This window comes from Lepisma saccharinum, chromosome 22 (genome assembly GCF_977018435.1).
Source record: "Lepisma saccharinum chromosome 22, izLepSacc3.1, whole genome shotgun sequence".
Lineage (NCBI taxonomy): Eukaryota > Metazoa > Arthropoda > Insecta > Zygentoma > Lepismatidae > Lepisma > Lepisma saccharinum.
In genome coordinates, this window is record NC_139250.1 from 15,455,058 (window position 1) to 15,479,106 (window position 24,049).

Below are 24,049 nucleotides of genomic sequence, written 5' to 3' on the forward strand. Positions count from 1 at the left end.
CAGAGTAAGTTTTGAATTTATTAAGCAGTTTTCTATTTGGGAAGAAATTTAAAATACATAAAGAAATATTGAAAAATATTTGATACATTGCAATGTTAAAATTAGAACTACTTAATCTAACATGTATATTATTAAATTTTACAATATTTTGGCTACAATTTCTAATAAATCTGCTGAATTAAAATTCAACCCTAAAGAACTAATAGATACATTTTCTTTATTTTCATTTCAGTTCTTAGGTTAACTATAAGAGCGAGGCTGAATGACGAACTGATGAAACAGTTACCCATGATTTGAACCAGGAGCCTCTGGCTTTGTAGCAAATTAAGATCACGACTTAGGCTAGATAATAGATACATTTTATTCTATGTAAAGTGAAATGTTAGCACAGTACATATGAAATTTCAATGGCTTTGTTAGACTTAATATTAGTATAAAACACTATTTAATGGAACTTTGTAGCATACCTTAATTCATAACTCAGTCAAACTATTCCATCTCAAGTTTTAAAAATTTGTTTTTGTATGGTACAACTGTAGCTAATTAGGTTAGATTATTAAAAATAATTTGTGTCAACATTATAAATGACTAGAACTGAATTATACAAACAATCTCACTGCTCATCAAGAGTTTTATATTTACCCATGGCATTAAAGTTCATACAAAAATTACTACAGAAATAATTATATTCAAAATGATTGTATTTTTGGATCAATTATAATAGATATATAGCCATACTTTATAGTATTTCAGTGCTCATGGTTTATCTATTAAACTACTTCTATCTTATGATATTGATCATTTGGGTACCAGATTGCTACGAAATCTGAAACTCAACTGACTTTTTAAGAAGCATTTATCAATTGATTTTATTTTTACATTTGTGACATTTCTTACATCTTCTTCAATTTCTTGCTTTAACATGTAGTAGAAGAGAAAATTATAAGCATTTACAAGAGTTTGGTGGTGTTGTGGAACCTATTTCACATATTGACAAGTATTATGTAAGAAATTATGTCAAGAGTAAATGAACCCTCTCAGTCACCTTGTTCACCATCACATACACAAAACACCATTGTTTGTTTTTTTGTTACACTGATTCACAATTTCTTCAACTAGTGAATAAATTTGAATTTTTATTTTAAGTCCACTTTATGCACAGATAGATTAATCAGGACTGGACCTGTAGTTTAAAGTGGGATCCAAATCACTGTGCAATGTGCCCCACTGGGTATCAAACCTGGGAGCCCTTGATTACAAGGCGATAACATTACCCCTAAGCCATCTGGGACCTAGTGAACGAAAATTGTGAAAATTTGCTTAATGTTCATTGGATAACAAAGATGTAAACTCTGCTAATTTGCATTTTTCCTTCTTTTTGCAGGAGAAGAAAAAAGTCTGGACAAAGAGAGTTAAAATATATACAGGGTGTCTCAAAAGTCCGGTCTGATAGGGAAGTAATGATTATTTCTTGCAGGTAAATGAATGTAGATGAAATGATGCCAGGGATGGAACATACACTATGCAAGAGAAAGCAGAAATTTCTGGTGTATGGCACACTACCACACCAACAATTTTATGCAATGTACAAAGAGCTATCTGATGTGTCTTGCTTCCAACACCTCTTCTGCAAGAAGAGTGCGAGAGCATTTTTGTTCTTGTTCTCTTATCCATACCTGCAGGGCTCGAGAGGGGAAGCAATTTGAACATTTATTGCCATGATGCTTTTCCCACCTGAAACAAAGGCTATATTATCAATATTCAACATTCATCACTTCAAGACTTCCGACTTTCCCTACGAGACCAGACTTTTGGGACACCCTGCATATGCACTACAACAATCTGCCTTATCTTTCTGAAGTTACTAAGCATATGAAATGTCCATACCTGCTGGATTCCTGTAGTTCACCCAAGGTAATAGGCTGAGTTCTGAACCTATCTTTATCCCGTGCAGATTTAGCTGAGAATCTTCTGCCAGTTCCTGAAGATTCCTCCACCGTGTCATCCGAGAATCTTAAGAATGCAGATCGCACTTTCGGAACTGCGCCAGTGGAAGCTGCTGGGCAAGGAGGGCTGAACGAGTTCTTCCTTCGGTTCACTTCGAACTTTGTTTCCATGCTGAGGATCCGTTCTGCAACAGAGGACCTGTTAGTCGACATAAGCAACGTAGGGGACAAAGAGCGCTGCGGTTTGGGCAATGGGCTTTCTGGTTGGCCGTTAACCACAAGGGACCTTCGCCTCAAGACTGAATTCAGCTCTTGATCCATCTGATCAAACTTCTTAACTGGTACTGGCTTGGGTAGGTTTTTGGCACTGGCAAGAATCTCTGACGCTGAAGAACTGAGCATTACCGATGCTTCTGTTTTGTGAAGACTTACTACGGGCACGGAGTCGCTTCTGGCTCTCGCAACTTCATCTGCTCGGACACACGTAGGAGACTCTGAGCACTCTCTCTTCTTGAGGATTCCAGGCTTGTCTACACTGCTTTGCTTCAATATTGGCTTCACTTCAGAATCAGAGGCCACCTCAGATGGCAATGTAGCACTTCTGCTCTTCAGTATAGGAAATCTCCCTGCATCAGTTGACTGCTCCGAATCTCGCATCTGTATATCTTCTAGGCTCTTTCTTGAAGCTTTCAATATCGGACGCAGTTTATCATCCAGTTCATCATCAGTGCTGGATTTCTTCTTAAGAATTGGTTTCGGCTCTGAGTCGATATCTTCGGAACTACTTTTCTTCTTGAGTATTGGTCTAGGATCGGGACCTTCTCCTACGTCTACAATGGAACTCGATCTACGTTTTAAAATACCCTGTGGCTCTGGTGAAAACGATCTCTCTTCTATTTCTTCTCTACTGGACTTTCGTTTAAGAATTGACTGTGGTTCCGGAGAGAGGGTCCTGATTTCCTCCAAAGAGGACCTCCGCTGCCGGAGAATTGGCTTGAAGTCGCCTCCGATCTCAACTATAGATATGTCAGGTGAACAGCTTCTAACTACAGACTCATCGAGACTCGCCCTTTTTTTCAAAATTCCCTGAGGTCTGTGCCACTCCGAAGGCAAAGGTGGTGGAGAGCTTTTCATAACACCTTCATCCTGAGACGATTTGCGCTTCAATATTGAAACAGGTGAGGACGACGGATATTCCTCAACAGACTTCTTTTTCAAAATGGAAGGACGCCTTGAATTTCTATATTTTTTCCTAATTGTGACATGCTCGTCATTAATAGGCACGTTGACTAGCTCTTGTCTTGGTGATTCTTCATCTCTATTAATGTGATCGCCGGAGCCCCATTGGAAGCTCTTCTGATTGGAATCTGGAATAATGGCTCCACCAAGACCAGAATTCTGGGTTTGGAACAAGAGTATATTGGATTCGTACAACTTAGATCGTATGCCCGACATGTTTTTATCTTCACTTGACCTACATTCACTACTCGGGAAGGATATCACATCACTTGTGCTTATGCTACTAGTACATTCATCGCCACTTTTGTCCTCTATATCTAATGAGACAGGTACATTCTCTTTACCACTATCCTCACTAAAATGTGGCACTGTTTCACTATCATTAACACAAACTCTGTCGCTATTATGAACAAAATTAGAATTCTCACTATTTAGATTGGCACTTGGTATCTCGAATGATCCCTTCGACGAAGGAAAGCTTTGAAGGTTGGTTCCTCGTAAATCACTATTAAGGGAAAGACTGGTCAATCTATCGACTCTTGCTACGGTTTCTCGAGTGAGCGCAGTCAGGACTTCAACTCTGTGTGAAATGTCACTATCTGGACCCCTGACATTATCAACAGAAAGGTCTGCACTATTCGAATGATCGAACACTAAATGGGCTTGTGTTCTCGATACGATATCCTTGCTTGGAGAGCTTCTACCTGGGGACTGGAATCTGAGCTTGGACACGGGAGATGTAGTTTCCCTCTCTTCACTCTTTCTACTACTGGGTGATCTCTGTGGAAGTCTATACAACTCGGATTTAACTTCCCTCTTCTCAGAGGTTCTCTTGGCAAGAAGGAAGTTGGTTCCAGACTCTGAAGTTTTCCTTAGGGAAGTCTTAAAGGGAGACTTGTTTGGGGAAGGAGCATCGGGTGAGGGTGCTGGAGCCGGGGGTGGCTTATGGCCTGCAGATGCTGACTGTGATGTCACGCGAGGGCGGAACACTTCGGGAAGATTCGGTTTCTGAGGAAGAGCACTTCTTGGCTTGCGATCACTGTCATCGGCCCCCACCTTGTGGCCCTCTCCAAGAACCTGGGTAGCTCTTACAATTCTTCTGTGAACTACACTGTCTTTGCTGAGGGGAGATACACGGTCCGTTGATGAACTGGTGGCGTGAGCCGGAGCAGGAGATAATAATTGGCGGATGATGGTTGCTGATTTAATGCCGGAGCCTTCCTGGTCAGTGCTTGGACTCTGGCGATCTGCTTGACTTCTACGTCGCCGACGGCGGTTCAGGGAATCCTCTGAAATTAAACCAAACATGCATTTAGGAAAATCTGTCTTATTTGAGATGAGATTTTATGCAAAACAAAAATAATGGTGTGTCTAGACCACTTTTGGCTAATCGCAACAATAAGAATGAAGGGTGAGAAGATAAAATTTATGAAAGGACAATCACAAACACACATGGACAGGACACAAGTTCCACAGAGAATTATACAGGCTGAGGGATCATGTGGCCCAATTATTATTTTTACAAAAAAGGTAGATCGATGAAAATCTGGAAATTATTCATCAATTTTTATTTAAGGTGCTACTGGTGACATTTTTAGCACACTTCCTTTGAAAGTTTGTTTAAACTAATGTTTCAAATGATGTTCAAACAGTGTTTTGTTAAGTTTCAATGAACTTGAATTTTATTGTATGTATTACTAGTTGGCGATTGGGTTCCAAAAGCGAGAGAGGGGGGAGGGGGTAAGGTGCCAAAACTGGAGGCACAAAGGCAGTATATTTCCTTATGTAGATAAGGTTTAGCATAATGTGGGGGCAAAAGTGGCGAAAAGTGGAGGGGGGCAACTGCCCTCTTAATCGCCGACACTACCAATTATCAAAATGGGCGATAATTTAAATTAATTCATTATATTGACTTTTAAGAGCAATAAAACAGTGCTTATATTTACATAAAAGACAGAAAAGGTACGTTCTACGTTAAATTAAAGTGAATGAAAAAGCCAAAGTGAACAATGTTGCCAAATTAGCTATTTCCCGAATGCCCTAGCAGCTATTGAAATTTCTTGGGGAGGGGACTTTTCTATTTCTGGAGGTATTTTTCCCTGGACCCACTGAATTCATCACTGTGTTCAAATTTTGAACAATTGCATCTGCTTAGAATTTCTTCTGGAGTATTATAGTGAAATTTTCCGGTCTATTTCACTGCTTTAGATCTGTGATATAAAATGAGACATACGATGCCACAAAATTATTAGAGACAGACAACAGTAGAAGCAAATCAAACCACAGGGAGATTCGCTTGAATGGTCTTTGAAAGAAGCAGATGTCTTTTTTAAAATATAAGAGCGGTCTTTCTAAAGGAATGAAATTCTGGAAGAATGAAATTGCTGGTGCAGACTAGAGATCCAATGGCACATTAAAAAGCACAAAAATATGGTATAACTATATGGCACATTAAAAAGCACAAAAATATGGTATAACTATACACTTTTCACAAAAATGCAAGAAATGTGCATTTCCTAAAATCACAAATTATTATAAATTTTCAAGTTTTATTATTTTTTTAAATTTTATTACTTCTAACTGATGTGGATAACGTTTTACAACTTATGGCTAGTGAAATTATTTAGGAATTATAGTTAATGAGTTATCTTTCTCGAAAATAACAATTCCACAAACAAATCTGCCAGTGACTGTGACAGAAAAATAAAAGGGTTGAGGGATATTTTCTGTGGAATCGCATATGTTTGGCAAAATAACATTTATTTAATTATCTTATCGTGTTTGCTGGAGGAGAGGGCAGACTGGTCGATAGCCCCTCCCCCCCAACTGTCTGGCGCCGTCACATTAGACTATTATTAACACAACTATTATACTAATGGGATATAGACAAGGCAGATTTCTTATTCTGGCGAGTTAATTTCCAAGAAGTATTACGAGTTATTATTATTAAAAGAGTGTCACTTTCCTAGAATTGATGTACATCACGCCATGTCAAGTCAACAGAACCATTTGTGCTTACAAGTTGTTATGCAGTAATGTACTATTCATGACTAGGCCATGGTTGAACAACAGCTCTGGCCTTCGTAATACTTCCGCTTCTCTTCACTCCCCCAGCCCGCCTTTTCCTGCCGCCGATCATTGTTGAAACCCAAAAATAAAGTGTGAGCTCATCCAGGAATGCGGGAACAAAGAATAATGAAGCCTCGGCTTCCATTGTTGAAAGGGAAAAAATGCTATTTTCCAAGTCACCAGGGAAAACATGCATTATCACCCGAACAATATTAGGGAGGCAGTGAATTAGAAACACGCCCGTTCGTTGGATAAGCATCCTCAGCCGCTACGCAAGCAAACAGAGCGAAAAATGTTCCCATCTCTTTCAACAAACCAATACCAAGCATCATTAAACATCAAACGGGATTTTCCCCCAATGCATCAATGAATGATGCTACGAAAAATTGGTAGGGGGGGCTAAGCATAGCGTGAAAAAATGGATCAAAGCGAAACGAAAACCGGTTTGATCACTGAAGTTATTGAAAGCGAGAGTCTTTTTCAAGGTGGAATATGCAGGTTGGTCAATCAGCTGTAGCGGACGGTTATTGGACGAGGAGAAATGACATCAAGTGAAGGTAAAAGTGAACTTAGAACATAAGCAGAAGCACATATTGAAAGGGTTTAGGGTAGGGGTTCCCAAACTTTTTCATTTCACGGCGCCCTCAGCGTTTCAAGATTTTTCCGGGGCGTCAAAGTCTGAATGTACGCAGGCCTAAGGGAAGTTGGGGGAATGGCGCTCAGCGGGCAATGGCGCTCACCCCTCTGTAGTCGTTACGGAGGGTGTTATTGAAGAGTAACCTGTGCTGACATCTAGAACCCAGTACTACGAGGCACCAAACAAAAGACTGCACATGTGGAGTTGACTTTTAAGAAGCAGGGTGCGAAAAACGAATTAGTCATATTTTCTTATAAAATTGGGAAGAAAAAAAGTGCAAGGTAAGTAGACGGAACGTTTAAGCTAGAGTCTTGAAAATTTTACAGATATAATAATAGTATCTCCTGTTTATTTCTTAATTATTATAAAGTAAACATTTGAGGTTCTTCATGAGACGAGAAACAAATAACATAATATGGCGCCTATCGGGTAATGACGCTCACGCTGTTTGTGATGGGAACATGAAGGGTGCAAACACGTTTCTCATAATAAGCGTCCCATGTGTGCATTTTTGTGCAAAATTGTGCTCAATTTAATTTGTATCTGCATATTAATAAATATAAGTACTTAAAGATCTAGTTTCTGTAGAGTACAAAAATGGTATTGATTTACTGTTAGGATGATTACTGAGTGAAATTACCCTACCAATAGGGCAATTGCGCTCACACGCACATTGTTACTTTTTGACGTTTACAGATATAACTATTAACGACAGGGAGCAAAGTGATACGCAGAGATGTACTACAAACATTGCTTTTTCAGGTCCACATTTTCTTTTTGTTTCACTGCGTACAGTTTTTCAGATTTTTAAAATCTCCCTTAGGTGGTCGCAATTCCCCCACTTTCCCCTAACACTTGCCACGGTCGGTTAGTGTGGTTAGGTTGCTTGCCTTAGGTTAAAAACTAACACATATTTCAAATTCAATAACATTTTACATGTAAAAAGTACTAAAACGCTGTGTAGACTAACAAGTGCGCACACTATGGAAACCACTGGTTTAGGGTATTGTCACATTCTGGCGTACACAGCGGAAAACAGTAGAACAGGCAACACAATGCAACTAAATGTGGGTAGTTACAATGGCGTGCATAGCCGTGTTTTACTGAACACAGATTACAACAAATCACGGTTTATTTCGGCAGAAGTGTAGTGTTGTGTGCGATCTTCATTGTTGTTAAAGGGCTTTCCTTTCTAGGAAGAAAGTTGTCCGGGACCGTCTGAGATCGGCACAGCGCAACGTCTTGTTGAGAATTCTTGGGGCCTTTCGCACAACGTCAACTATGTCAACTATAGTGCTAGCTGGTGTCTTGCCTCTTGATTTTGAGGTTCAAAGACACGCTTCTAGATATTGGTTTCGGAAGGGAGACCAAGCTAAGATATTCATGCTGTTGGGAATTAATGTGAATACCATGCAGGACATTGACCAGGTTCTACAAAGCAAATGGCAACAAGAGTGGAGACAATACTCGGGATCAGTACACACGAAGCTATATATGCCCGACGTTAAATTCTGGACAATGAACTCACTCTTTAAACCAACTAAAGGGTTGATACACCTCATTACAGGGCATGGCCCTTATAAGGCATATTTGAAACGCTTCGGCCTCAGTCTAGATGACCAGTGCCAAGTATGTAAGACTACTGATACTCCAGAACACGCTGTGTTTTATTGCAATAAATTTCAAGACCCCAAAATAAGGGAACTTAGAGCTAAGCTAGAACCAGACCTTGTAAGACAACAACTTACTTGTCAACGAACCTTTCCTACAATTAATGCTTTGGCTGAGCTGATATCTACGCTTGAGGAAATGGAATTCAAACACCATCAAGAGTCACGAGCCCGACAAGTGGTTCCAATATCATCATTTATTGAAAACATGGAACCCACTGGAACTAAGACTAGATCGAGCATGAGACTTGCTGCCCAATTAATGGGAGAAAGCAGCTGTGCACAAAATAATTGCTTAAATGAAATAAGATAGTATGAAGAAGGACCGGCTTCCCTGAATAGAAGAAAACACTACATTACATCCCTCAGAAGAGAACCCGACATACCAGAATTGGATGACTGAAACCAATATATACATTTCCAGTATCCAGATGCTGTCTACCAGTGAGGACTGCGAGTAGAAGATTGAAGACAGAAGAGGAGGCTTGAGAACTCCCTATTCTTCAGGGATGTCTCTTCAATATAACTCTTATGAATATCTACTTGTGTTCTGATCTAAGGATTCCTCATCAAGAGCCATTATTATTCTCTTATTTATGGGATCTAAGGGTTCCTCGAATATCTTATTCTATATTCTCATTCTTATATTGTATTCTTATATATTCATTATTTTATTTTTATGTTATATGTATCTTTATATTTCATATCTTGCTTATTGTTTGGAGCTACTCAATTTCACAATATTAATTTTTCAAAAACGTCTTGGTTTAAATCTTAGGTACCAAGACTCAGAGCACTTGCCTCTTCTCTCTTACGTACCTTCTGACCTCTCCACTTACCAAGTTAATCCTTATATCCTATTCCGGGATACGGATACCACACTCAGATAAGATCAAGAAAGAAGATCTGAGTGAGAGGGTACCAAAAGTGAGAGTGGCGAGTGGAGGCGGAGGATCGCCGCTCCGTATCCCATCCTGTTGTTAAAGGTTCAGTTACACACAAATTCTAATTGGTTCTATTGGGTTCCGCTGCAGAACCGGAACCTTCTTTTCTCGCACAATATAAATTCGGTCCAAGTTAAGTATTGTTTCATTGAAAAAAGGTTCCTGGACCGTATTTAAACTGATCTTTTAAAAAAGGTCCCTGGACCGTATTTAAATTCATCCGAAAAAAAAAAGGTCCCTGGACCGTATTTAAATTCATCCGAAAAAAAAGGTCCCTGGACCGTATTTAAATTCATCCGAAAAAAAGGTTCCTGTACCGTATTTAAATTCATCCGAAAAAAAAAGGTTCCTGTACCGTATTTAAATTCATCCGGAAAAAAGGTCCCTGGACCGTATTTAAATTCATACGAAAAAAAAGGTCCCTGGACCGTATTTAAATTCATCCGGAAAAAAGGTCCCTGGACCGTATTTAAATTCATCCGGAAAAAAGGTCCCTGGACCGTATTTAAATTCATCCGAAAAAAAAGGTCCCTGGACCGTATTTAAATTCATCCGGAAAAAAAAGGTCCCTGGACCGTATTTAAATTCATCCGAAAAAAAAGGTCCCTGGACCGTATTTAAATTCATCCGAAAAAAGGTCCCTGGACCGTATTTAAATTCATCCGAAAAAAAGGTCCCTGGACCGTATTTAAATTCATCCGGAAAAAAAAGGTCCCTGGACCGTATTTAAATTCATCCCAAAAAAAAAGGTCCCTGGACCGTATTTAAATTCATCCGAAAAAAAGGTCCCTGGACCGTATTTAAATTCATCCGAAAAAAAGGTCCCTGGACCGTATTTAAATTCATCCGAAAAAAGGTCCCTGGACCGTATTTAAATTCATCCGAAAAAAAGGTCCCTGTACCGTATTTAAATTCATCCGGAAAAAAAGGTCCCTGGACCGTATTTAAATTCATACGAAAAAAAAAGGTCCCTGGACCGTATTTAAATTCATCCGGAAAAAAGGTCCCTGGACCGTATTTAAATTCATCCGGAAAAAAAGGTCCCTGGACCGTATTTAAATTCATCCGAAAAAAAAAAGGTCCCTGGACCGTATTTAAATTCATCCGGAAAAAAAAGGTCCCTGGACCGTATTTAAATTCATCCGAAAAAAAGGTCCCTGGACCGTATTTAAATTCATCCGAAAAAAAGGTCCCTGGACCGTATTTAAATTCATCCGGAAAAAAAGTCCCTGGACCGTATTTAAATTCATCCGGAAAAAAAAGTCCCTGGACCGTATTTAAATTCATCCGGAAAAAAAAGGTCCCTGGACCGTATTTAAATTCATCCGGAAAAAAAAGGTCCCTGGACCGTATTTAAATTCATCCGGAAAAAAAGGTCCCTGCACCGTATTTACATTCATCCGGAAAAAAAAGGTCCCTGGACCGTATTTAAATTCATCCGGAAAAAAAGGTCCCTGGACCGTATTTAAATTCATCCGGAAAAAAAGGTCCCTGGACCGTATTTAAATTCATCCGGAAAAAAGGTCCCTGGATCGTATTTAAATTCATCCGGAAAAAAAGGTCCCTGGACCGTATTTAAATTCAACCGGAAAAAGGTCCCTGGACCGTATTTAAATTCAACCGGAAAAAAGGTCCCTGGACCGTATTTAAATTCAACCGGAAAAAAGGTCCCTGGACCGAATTGAAATACTTTGCAGATCCAGAACCCATTTACGCTTGCTGATATTCTCTCCTGGATCGGAATTGAATTTATTTAAAATTCCTGGACCGGAATTGGATTTATTTAAAATTTCTGGACCTTTAATAACCCTGTATTTGACTTCTTGCGTAGTTTGTGTCAGTAGTATTTATTTACTTGGTTTATAAAGATAAACCAATTGATTCACATGAACTATCATTATCAGTTCAGAGCCTGAAACTGACTTAAAATTACACAGTAATTGCACAGCACTAACTACATCTATCGTTTAAAAACGCACACAAATGCAAATCTTTCAAAATCTCGTTAACCAAACCCTTTCACCCTCTTCAAATTTTCATTAAAAGGTTTTCCAAAGTTAAGGTGCAAGGTCGAAGCTCTGCTCAAACCAAATCCAGTTTGACTTTAAGGTAACGCACCGAGTGTTAAATTCTCTTTTATTTTATCTGCACTATAAATGTCTCAAATTTCTTTGAAATGGTAGCGTATCGTACCCAAGGTATTGGGTAAGAAGTATAAAGTCTTAGCATAGCAGGAAGCAGAGAAAAGAATGCAGAATAAGCAATTAGGCAAACGTTAGGTGAGTGACTTGGGAGACGGGTACGGAATGAGAGTTGGAATTGTCAAGGGGTGTGATCAGTTGGCGAGAATACGAGAGAGAGTAAGGTCTGAGGATTGTGAGATAGAAACAAAGTGGAGAAGGATTATTGGACGATGGTGTGTGATAGATTCGATGTCTGACAGGGAGGTCAGACAAGTGACATTTGAGAGGACAAGTGTAGGAACAATCTTCATCTATTTGTAAGGCAAGTAATATCCTTTTCTTAACCAATCCATATCGGTTCAGTCATGGAGAGTATAAAACCCATATCTAATCTAAGTTAATTTCCATCGCCATTCCTTTAAAAGTAACCTCTTGCATTTATCACATTTAGGCCAAGCGAGTGATAACCATCTGAGATATGAATAGAATTTAAAGGTTCTTGGTTCGATCCCAAACGCAGCATGGGAGTTGCGTTACGGTAGTTTCCATTCCAATATCACAAAAGGACTAACTTCAGGAAGAAAAAGCTCGTGAATTCAAAATTTTCACGCTATCGAGAAATTTTTAACATTTCCAATCCCAAGCGTTGGGATTTAAAAAAAGCACAGTCCCAATAAAATATACACACTTTGAATTATCATAAAGTCAGTGTTTGTTAAGATACAGTTCATTTTGAAAATTTAACAGAATCTAAAATCTAGTGTTGTCCACGGGACGAGACGGGACAGGCTTTTAAAAATTCGAGACGAGATTGACCATGTGTCATGAGACAAACGAATATTTTCGAGACGAGACAGCATTTCCACGAGACGAGACATTCCAAAGTCTCGTCTCGTGGGCAACACTAATAAAATCCGCCGGCCAAAGAATGGACATGCGGAAACCCAGACTTTCCGCCTCCAGTTCAAGGGGAGAAAAGCGGTGTTGCTACACGCCTGATTTTTGTCGTCTTATAGTCCAAATTTTTGTCCAGTTTTATAGTCCACGCGTTTACTTCGTTAACGTCCAAGAACTGAAGAAAGCCACCGCCACAAACGTGGGTGGGGATAAATAGCGGGCGAGTTGTTTTCGTCCAATCACACTCAACCTTCAGCCAATGGGCGCAGCTCGTCTACTCCACGTGGAGTCTGTCACATGACTGCCGATACGCTGTTGCCGTACATTGCAACTTCAATGTGGAGACCGTGGGAAGGTGATTGTGCGCGGAGGGACAAGGTGGCGTAGAGTAGATGTGTGGTAACACTGAGCGTTGAATGTGAATGTTGCAGCTGGTGGGCGCGATCCGTGGACTTCAAAGCCAGGCGGTCGTTAACGTAGCTAGCGCGTCGACTATACATGACACCTTTTCCTGTCAACAAGCTCCCCTTCGCTCGCATTTCAGGGAGAGGCAGGGAATCAGAGATCCATTCGCTTGCTGTGATGCGGCAACCATTAGGCACCGCTATGCTTGGCCTTGTCGAGGGTGCCACCTGTTTCGAAAACTACTCGAAACGAAAAATTTGGCAACACGTCACCACGGTATCTGGACAAAGCCGATTGGTTCAGCGGTTCATGTGACCCTCTTTGACTTTCGACATGAAAAGACAAAAATAGAATTTCCAAGTCCATTCTTTCGCCGGAACAACTTGGTAGTCGTGAATAGTTTTCTCTTTGAACGCCAGTTTTCAAATTGATGACAGTTCTGATCCAGGCACCGCTGGAAACTCGAAGGAATGCAATCGCAAACGCCAAGAATGAATTTCCATCGGTACTTGTGCGTATTCTTGTTCAATGGTTAGTTTTCGAAATTATTTTATTTCTATTTCAATCGATGCTTTATATATTTAATTACAAAACTGATTGGTTGATTGATTGATTGATTTAGTTTATTTTACTTCGCGTTTTGTGCCTCTTGGCTAATTTGCGAAGATTGGGATGAGTGATGAAATGATGAAATTGATGAATGCACATTCACAAACAACCAAGCCCGACCGGGATTCGCACCCGGAACCCTTTGCGTCGCAGCGCGATGAAATTACAAAACTGATTTTAGTATCAAATATTGATTGTGTTTTAGGGATAAAGCTATGGAGCTTTTTAGTGAGAGAATATTCACTAAGTTCCCTAAAATTATTTTTTTTCAGATAAGCACAGGGAAACTGGAAAGGGGGGCATTTGCTGAAGGGAGCATCTTTGAGGTGTCAAAAACAATCGTCGATTGAGTGCACGAAGAATCTAATGAGCGTTCCTACAATGAGCTTACACCCAAATAATCATGAACTGATTCTATACCATCTCAAATACAATTTTGTGAAAGCTTTATCAAAATGCAAATCACATATTGGTTTGAAAGAATGCTATTTCATGCCATAAAAATGTACAGATTGCTTACGATTATCAGAAAAAGACGGCAAAATTAGAACGCAGGCACAAATCCACGGGGAAAGTATTGTGGTGATTATTCCTAGTGACAAGTCCAAGTTTCTGTATACGTGACTTCATATAGTATTAAGAACTCAAGTATGCTATGTGTGGTTTCTTTATATAGTTCAAGGCTTAACAGTAACGACGTGAATCAATTTATTTCTATTATACTTTGTATCGTACATTACGACGTTCTATTTGCAGCCTGTATATCTAGTTTGGCTATTAGTGATGATCAGGTTAAAAGGATGAAGAGAGACTCCATGCCCAAGACTGGGACTAATCTGGGATCTTCGACGAAGAGATCGAAAGTTAACAACAACTTGCTGAGCCACAGAGCAGACTGCGATGATGAACTGATTAATTTGGTTACGTAGTTTTTCTACCCTTTGGCTAATCGCGACGATGCGGATGAATGGTAATAAGATGGATAAATTAAAAGAACAGCACAAACAGATATAGACGACGCAACACCAGCCCCACAGAAGCTTGTCCTGACATATACCGCGTTTGTTAGAACCTGTCCCTTTTCCCGCGCTAGCGATCGCTCGACAGTTTCGGTGCCAATGAGAAACGAGGAAAAAATCGTCTGCTGGCCAGATAGGAGCGAATGGAAGCCAGAAGAGAGGCGCTTACGTAGACGCTGTTGCGACGTTGCGTATTTTAATTGGCTGCCTGGCTTTGATTTTCCCCAGCACGGAGAAAAGCCAGCGACCAGCTAGCGCGGGAACCGGGACAGGTTGTAACAAACGCGGTGTAGTACTAGGGCCTCGTTAGCCTGCAAAAAATGAAGTCCAGGATGTACTACGTGGAAGACAGGTTGGCATTTGAGACTTTGAGTACTCTCAGAAAGGGTCACCCCAATGATACATTCATGCCTAACCATAGGGAGCAGGGGAGTCGCCAGAAAGTTTTGCAGAAGGGGTCGGACAAATGATAAAAGTTGAATAGTAGAAAAATAATTATTACCACGGTTATAATGTTTTATACAATAATAAATATTATAAATTAACAAAAATATATTGTATTCGAAATACTAATAATAATTATTATTAGGTATGACTTATGACCGGACCCCTCTCAGATTTTCTTCATATTTGGCATACTTACTAATTGAGGCCCGCTAATGACGAATCAAGTTAAAATTTGTCGGAAACGCCTAGAAATTGCAAAATAATTGCAAGCCATTGACGCTAACCCCACGAACCATTGACGTGTGGTTAGGTTAGTTTCGGTTAGGTTAGGCAAACAGTTAAAATTTGGTGTCGTGGTAGTATCAGGAATATATATAAATTTCCTTGCGAAAAAAAAATCGCGAAAATCGACGGTTTCCATTCCGAAAACTAACAACTTCTTTTCGCTTATTTTGCAATTTCTAGACGTTTCAGACAACTTTTAACTTCAGATTCGTGATTAGGAGCCCTCCATTAGTATGTGAAATATGAACAAAATTGGAGAACGGTCCGGTATTGTAAAATCATACCAAAATGATAAACATACTAATTTCATAATTGCTATACATCAATAGCACAATTGAAGTTTGAAATAAGTCCACTTGATAGGCAGATAGGCTAATGGGGAGCAGGATTCGAACCACTACGCAAGTCAACAGGGTTTCAAACCCGGAATCCCTTGACTACAAGACGAAGACGTGACCACTGCGCCATCGGAGAGGCCCCGACAGCATAGTTTTATAGCATGTGATGTAAAAGCTCATTTATAAAATTAGAAAACCTGCAGAAAGGAAGTTTCAAGCTTGACTGGAACCCCACAAAAAATCAATGATTGTGGTAACAAGCTTAACTTCATAAAAACTAATATGCGTGTCTTGAAGATGTGTATCATGGTGACATTGGAATTCGGCAACTGTTGACACACATTAACTGACAATTTGTGAAGTTTAAGACGTATCTGGGTCGCAAAGCCCCCTTTGACCAACGCGTAGACTATTAAGACCCCCCCCCTGCGTGTGTTTGTGACCGCCACTGCCAGTGGCCATCTTGAAACAGGGATCAGAGTTCGATTCCCAATATTTAAAACTGTAGATCCAGTCGCAATTAGCCTGTGAACGTTCAAATCGACACAGAACTGTTAAAGTTTGTGCCTCTCAACTTCCCATCCAAACCATTATTTGATGACTTGCAAAATAATGAAGACAGGTCATTTTACACCGTAATAAATATTGTCTTGCACACAGCATGCAGGTAAAAACTATAAAAATTAGTTCTGGGAATATTTTACGACTTAAAGGCTTTTGATTTGGTAAACCACATTAATTTCTAAAATGAAACGCTATGGTATAAGGGGTAACGCGCTTGAAATTATGGAACGACTTAAGATGACCGGACCCCTCTCAGATTTTCTTCATATCTGGCATACTCACTAATTGAAGCCTCCTAATCACGAATCTGAAGTTAAAAGTTGTCGGAAACGTCTAGAAATTGCAAAATAAGCTAAAATAAGGCGTCGATTTTCGCGAATTGTTTTGTTTCACAAGCAAATATACGTATTTCTGATAATACCACGACACCAAATTTTAACTATGTTTGCCTAACCTAACCACACGTCAATGATTCGTGGGGCTAGCGTCAATGGTTCGCAATTATTTGGCAATTTCTAGAAGTTTCCCACAAATTTTAACTTCAGATTCGTCATTAGCAGGCCTCAATTAGTAAGTATGTCAAATATGAAGAAAATCGAAGAGGGGTCCGTCATCTAAGTCATACCGAAATTATGAAATCATAGTTATCAAACAAAATGCTTTGCTGTGTATTTGATTACACAAACTATACAGTTTTCATGCACGGCAATTATCCTGTGTACATTTAACACAACTTGCAACGATTTAATAATTATCATCATAAACATGCAACATGAAAGTTCAGATCTCAATTCGTACAACACGGTCTCACATGCATGTACACAGCTCGTCGCAGCAAAACAGTAGTCTGATTAAAATCTACAGACAACGCGAACTAACCTTACCCAATGCGCTCATAGACAAGGCCACACATGCCTGCCTAATTTATGAACTATGGAAAATGGTATTTACCTTGCGTTGCTTTGTCACCGCACTCGCATAACTGTACCGAGTCGATTTCTCCTGTCAAATCAGATGTTGTTGTGTCAAGACGATCCGTTTTCACAGGTAAAACAGTCTGCACACGCTGAATAGCAAATATTGATCCATGTTGCTACGGAAAGTACAATTGGACCACGAGGCAGAATCCAGTACTGGGTCAAACACTTGTAGCAGGTGGACCATTGGAGGGTGAAGCGAGTTACCGGTCGATCTAGGATAGACTGCTAGACAACAGGGCACCGACAAGACTGTGGGAAGTGCGCCTTTTGACTGACAGATAAAAACGGGCGCGCTCGAGCTCTTCATGGACCTTGCCAATAGCATGTCCCGGACTACACTGCGGAGCGATGCTGCGCGATTCAGTGTTGCCAACTGGCATTCTCAAGACACGTCTAGCCATTACGAACAACAGATCGATGCTTTTTAATCTCTTTCTCACTCTCTCCCAAATACGTGCCCAAGGACCAACACGTGGGAAAGGTTTGTTGTTTGATTGGTTACTTTTCCTGACATCGTTTATTTGCACTGTAAGTTAAACAGCGACGGCGAAATGGGAGAACCAAGAACAAAAGAGGACAAGGAAATATGAATGAATTAGTACTGTCTCGGCAATGGGCGTCGGGAGGGGGGGACCCCCCTGGAAATTGATATCGTTCATTTAAAGATACAAGAAAGTCGACAGTTTGTTAATCTTATTGAACAGAAATAAAGTCAATTTAGTTGGTATTCGATGCATTTGATGGAAAACATTGAGTGAACAATACAGGAACAAGATTATATTCTACCATTTCATCCAAAGAACAAATGATTCTACAGTTATCAAAACTCTAAGAAATACAGTTGCAGGTGAGAGGTCACACAACAAACTTTATGAAGAAAAAAATCATCCTAACATTTAGAGCCTTTTCTTGAACGACACGTGCAAATGTTAATATCAAAATGCAATTCAGATACTAACTGTATAAAATGCACTAAGAAATAATGGAAAAGCAGGCGAAAATTGCATATCACACACGTAATTGCATTTTAGGGGTAGGATGGGCGTAGTTTTGGAAAATAATACCTTGACTGCCTTTCCCTGGTAGGGGAGGGGGAGTTCCTACTGGTTGGTCACTATGGTCATTAGTGTTGGTAAGGTTTGCATTAGTGTTAATTAAAACGTTGCTTCTTGTACTTCCTTGGTTAATCGCAACAAAGTATGAAGAACACATGTGTTCCCTGTCATTTTCAAATCTGCCAGAAACATAGCAAATATCTATTATGATAAATTCATAAAACTGTAGTGAACATAATGGTGAGTGCATCACAAAGGAACATCGCATGTGATTGTGTGGGACCGAAATGAAGTCTACATTCAATCTAAAAATCATCATTTATCAATACACACGTCCTGCCCACTAGCTGAAAATTCCCAGTCCACCATCCCGAAAGTAGGTTAAAAGCAATGCAAGGTAATGTTTAAAATTTGCGCGATTGGATTAGTCTCATGTATTCGGTGGAGGGTTGGCCGCACTGACGGAGGGGTAATTTTCCACAGCAGACAGCCTGTTGCTATGGCGACTGCCGCGCGACGGCCCTGCCCCCTTGCGGTCCCTCGTCAAATCTCGCTGTTGCTAAGACTACCGTGCTGTCCAACAACCACAACATGAAAACAGTGCACCGTTGCAGTTACCCTTCTGGTCTGGGAGGGGGGGGGTCAACCCTCTATCGCACGCTATTTTCCTTTTTTAATGTTTTCCCCCTCTTTTCACCGCACAACGCAACCCGCGAAGCCGACTACAAGGCAGGGTTGTTGAAGGTCCAAGAATCTCAAATAAATTCAATTCCGGTCCAGGAGAGAAAATCAGCAAGCGTAAATGGGTTCTGGACCGTAAATAACCTTTCTCATTGAAACATATTTCAATTCGGTCCAGGAACATTTTTTCGGATGAATTTAAATACGGTCCAGGAACATTTTTTTCGGATGAATTTAAATACGGTCCAGGAACCTTTTTTTTTCGGATGAATTTAAATACGGTCCAGGAACATTTTTCCCGGATGAATTTAAATACGGTCCAGGAACATTTTTTTTTTCGGATGAATTTAAATACGGTCCAGGAACTTTTTTTTTCGGATGAATTTAAATACGGTCCAGCAACCTTTTTTTTTTCGGATGAATTTAAATACGGTCCAGAAACATTTTTTTTTCGGATGAATTTAAATACGGTCCAGGAACATTTTTTTTCGGATGAATTTAAATACGGTCCAGGAACATTTTTTTCCCGGATGAATTTAAATACGGTCCAAGAACCTTTTTTTTTTCGGATGAATTTAAATACGGTCCAGGAACATTTTTTTTCGGATGAATTTAAATACGGTCCAGGAACATTTTTTTCCGGATGAATTTAAATACGGTCCAGGAACCTTTTTTTTTTCGGATGAATTTAAATACGGTCCAGGAACCTTTTTTTTTTGGATGAATTTAAATACGGTCCAGGAACATTTTTTTTCGGATGAATTTAAATACGGTCCAGGAACCTTTTTTTCCAGGATGAATTTAAATACGGTCCAGGAACCTTTTTTTTTTCGGATGAATTTAAATACGGTCCAGGAACATTTTTCCCGGATGAATTTAAATACGGTCCAGGAACATTTTTTTTTTTCGGATGAATTTAAATACGGTCCAGGAACTTTTTTTTCGGATGAATTTAAATACGGTCCAGCAACCTTTTTTTTTCGGATGAATTTAAATACGGTCCAGGAACATTTTTTCCAGGATGAATTTAAATACGGTCCAGAAACATTTTTTTTTTTCGGATGAATTTAAATACGGTCCAGGAACATTTTTTTTTTTCGGATGAATTTAAATACGGTCCAGGAACATTTTTTTTCCGGATGAATTTAAATACGGTCCAAGAACCTTTTTTTTTTTTCGGATGAATTTAAATACGGTCCAGGAACATTTTTTTTCGGATGAATTTAAATACGGTCCAGGAACATTTTTTTCCGGATGAATTTAAATACGGTCCAGGAACCTTTTTTTTTCGGATGAATTTAAATACGGTCCAGGAACCTTTTTTTTTTGGATGAATTTAAATACGGTCCAGGAACATTTTTTTTCGGATGAATTTAAATACGGTCCAGGAACCTTTTTTTCCAGGATGAATTTAAATACGGTCCAGGAACCTTTTTTTCCAGGATGAATTTAAATACGGTCCAGGAACATTTTTTCCGGATGAATTTAAATACGGTCCAGGAATTTTTTTCGATTTAATTTAAATCCGGTCCAAGTTTCGTATTGAAATGAAGCAATATGCAACTTGGACCGAATTTAAATTGGGCAAGAAAAAATGTTCCGGTCCTGTTGCGGGACCCAATAAAACCCATTAGAATTTATGAGTCCCTGGACCTTTAACAAGGCTGCTCTGCTATAGTATGCTGGAATAGAATCCCATTAACATTGTGCAGTGGTTCCGAGACCTATGCCGATTAGGAAGAGTCTATGCATCGAAAGCCTACTTAACATAGACGGCCTACTCGAAGGGTCTTTGTTTACACACGTCATCAGTGCTAGGTTATAGTTCACAATAATACTGTATATGAACATTACATATGCGTTTTTACACTTTCAAAGTTTCAAATTGCTCTATGCTTAACACAGATTTATGGCTATAATGCTATCGTGATGTGATCCATGACCTACCTACCACTGATGACGTAGTATGCAAAGTGTCTCTGCGCAGGCCCCCTATATAAGAAGGCGTTGGCCTGTCCGAGTATAAAGCGGACAAAGGGCAGCAGAAAGCGGAAAGATGCTGAATATCTGTCACAAGGGCACCCAGCTCCAAAGTGACTGAACTAGCAGAAACTGAGTTCTTTTTACTTTATAATTATATGTGATGGATGAACGAAAAGTAATGCCTCCGGCTTTATAACTCATCAATAGATGGCAGCACTGACGAGCTACAAGCACTCACACATTCCTTGATGAATCTATTTCTATCCGGTATGTATTGATTTTTTATTTAATTTTTCTTATTTAGCGTCACCTTTATGCCACTTTTGGCTAATGCGAGGATGAGTGATGATATAATGAAATTGATGAAGGGACACTCACAAAGAACACCCATGCCAAGGCCGGGATTTGAACCTGGGACCCCTGGCGTCGTAGCGCGATGTGCTAACCACTCCGCCACGGAGGTCGGTTCATTCAAAGAATACCGGCTGAATACTATGTTGTATGTCCATCATTCGCGCCTCGTATGAAGGTGTATGTGGGTGTGGAGTTAGTTTATTTCGCTGTTCTGCCACTTTTGGCTAATTGCGAAGATGAGGATGAGTGATGATATGATGAAATTAAAAAATGGACACTCACAAACAACCATGCCAAGGCCGGGACTCGAACCCGGGACTCCTGGCGTCGTAGCGCGATGTGCTAACCACTCCGCCACGGGGGCCGGCCCCACACTTTCTTGATCAAGGCCGAAGGTGGGGGTGATGTGGTCAGCACCACGGCCCTGGTCGCCTTTACCCCCCACACCCCAGAGTTTCCTCCAGATACCCACTTTATACGACGTTGGGTGGGCGCTGGAGCCGCTTGAACAGGTGGAAAAAATCCCGGTTCTCCCCCGCCGGGGATCGAACCCAGGTTTCTCGCATGGTAGAGAGACGCCATAACGACTGAGCTATCAAAAGAAATGAATTGTCTCGCTGTAGAAAAATGCTTGAAGGAGGCACTACCAGTATAGAAACGTAATGAAATTACACTGACGTACCTTGATTATGCCACGGCTGACCTAACGCCAAGCACCCTCGACGCACATGGTCAACATGCAAAGGCTGGGTGTGTGTAACAGTGCATCGGCAACATCCTGGACCTGGAGACTTGACCTTCTACCTACCTTCCTGAAGGTCGTGACGAAACTTGTTTTGGCAACAAAACAACACGGTTGGATAAAAAAAAAAATATAGGAAAAAGAGGTAGCCTTTATGCATATTCAGTGTGTGCTGAATACACAGAATTTTCGTGCCCTTTAAAGATTAAAATAAGTTCAATCTGGAGTGAAGATGGCTGTCAAAGAGTGTGAGATCGTGGTTGAGTGGTTAGCGTTAAGCCTATGCGGTCGATGCATCCTGAATAAAGCCTCTATGTGCAATTGTGAATCGGCTAGGGTGTACCATTCATCCACGTCCTCGCAATTAACCCGAATGTACAAAAGCAAATGAACCAAAACTGTGTTTCGTACTTCTCTTAATTCACGCCGCTTTCTGTGTCTTTAGGCTCATCGCGACGATGAGATGAAACTGATGGGCAAGAAGCCTGGACTCGATACCACAACCTTCGAGCATGGACCATATAACGTGCTTTCGTGTTGTTGTTACAAAATTATAAAATGTTCTGCCTCTGTTTTTCCTATTTTCCATGTCTATTCTATATATTCACTTTATCATCATACATCTTAACACCGGCCATACACACGATTCGAATAAGTGATTCCTGGTAGGTAGGGCGTCCACGCGGGAGACCCGGATTCGATTCCCGGGGTGGGTGATCTAAGATTGGAATTTTTCCGGCCTTGTCCCCGCATAAATTGGCTCTGGGCTTCAACCAGCCTCAAATCAATGGGTACCTGGGGGCAACCCTGGGTGGCAAAGGCAGCCGGAGCGTGGTGCTGATCACATCACCTCCAAAAATATCCTAGATTGAGAATATGTGGTGTCCTACCCCTTCATCCCCTAAATGTGCCTTTATGGCACGGTGCTATATGGATGGGGACCTTTACCTTTCAAGACCCAGGTTGTGTTTTCATATTCAACCATTGAAATCAAACAGTAATTGATTCCACAGTTTACAAATTTCCAAAAGCTTTTCTCTAACTATTGTGTGTAAATAGTGGCGGTGATTAGGAGGGCAGGGGGGGCAGTCGCCAACCCACTATTTACCACCTTTGTCTCCGCACTATGCTAAATCTTATCTACCAAGGGAAAGTAAAGTAGCCTCCCCCCTGTTTTGTAACCCACTCGCCGCCACTGTGTGTAACTATGCATTTTAGTACACTAACTTTATGAAATGTTTACAAAATAATGAAAAACATTTGTATGTCGAGTGGAAGAGTCTCCTCAACGATATAATAATAAATATTAATAATTACGATATAGTAAATTTGAAATAATATTGATTTCTTTCTTTCGTTTATAATAGTTATAACATCATAACAATCATAACCATGGCAATAATTATTATTATTTCTACTATTCAAGTTTAATCAACGGCCTGACGCCCCCTACAAAAAATTCTGGCGACGCCCATTCCCAGTACGATGGAATCATTTTCCAATTTAACTGACTACACTAACCTTGAGCTAAGATGTGGGGGCGCTACCCGTCTCCTTGGAACGCGTACATTCCTCTGTCCTGCCGCCAAGGCACGTGTTACGTTTGAGCATCACAAACAACGACCGTCCTGCACCAAAGTGCGTCGGAGAAGGAAACGAACTTTCAACGTATCCATAGGCGTCGACTCCATGGGGCTTGAAAGGGGGGGGCTCGAGCCCCTCAATGTTATCGATGTGGGGGCAGAGCCCTCCAAATAATTTTGCTTAAGAGAATCTAATGTATTATTTTGCTTCTCTTGTAAAGTTTACTCTGAATTGTGCCACATGAACTTAACTTTAAATACACATTTGAAATGTTCTAGACCATCAACTTTGCGGGCTGAGACCTCTAAACCAGCAAAATTGGGGGCTATGACCGGAGACAGCAAAACACATGACTTATTACTATATACTAAGTACATAATTATGAGCGTTGTTAACATTTTTACTAAAAAGAGTTTCA

At 40.2% G+C, this 24,049-nt stretch overlaps 1 protein-coding gene across 5 annotated transcripts in view; it reads right to left on the reverse strand.

The window, feature by feature from the left end:
* LOC146004744 (uncharacterized) overlaps window positions 1-24,049 on the reverse strand; it is a 632,500-nt gene that overhangs the window by 175,854 nt on the left and 432,597 nt on the right. For all 5 annotated transcript variants that reach the window (XM_083143714.1, XM_083143712.1, XM_083143713.1 and 2 more), the window contains exon 8: window positions 1,888-4,474. In XM_083143714.1, the coding sequence (XP_082999840.1) occupies window positions 1,888-4,474 (2,587 nt within the window). The remainder of the gene's footprint in view (window positions 1-1,887; window positions 4,475-24,049) is intronic.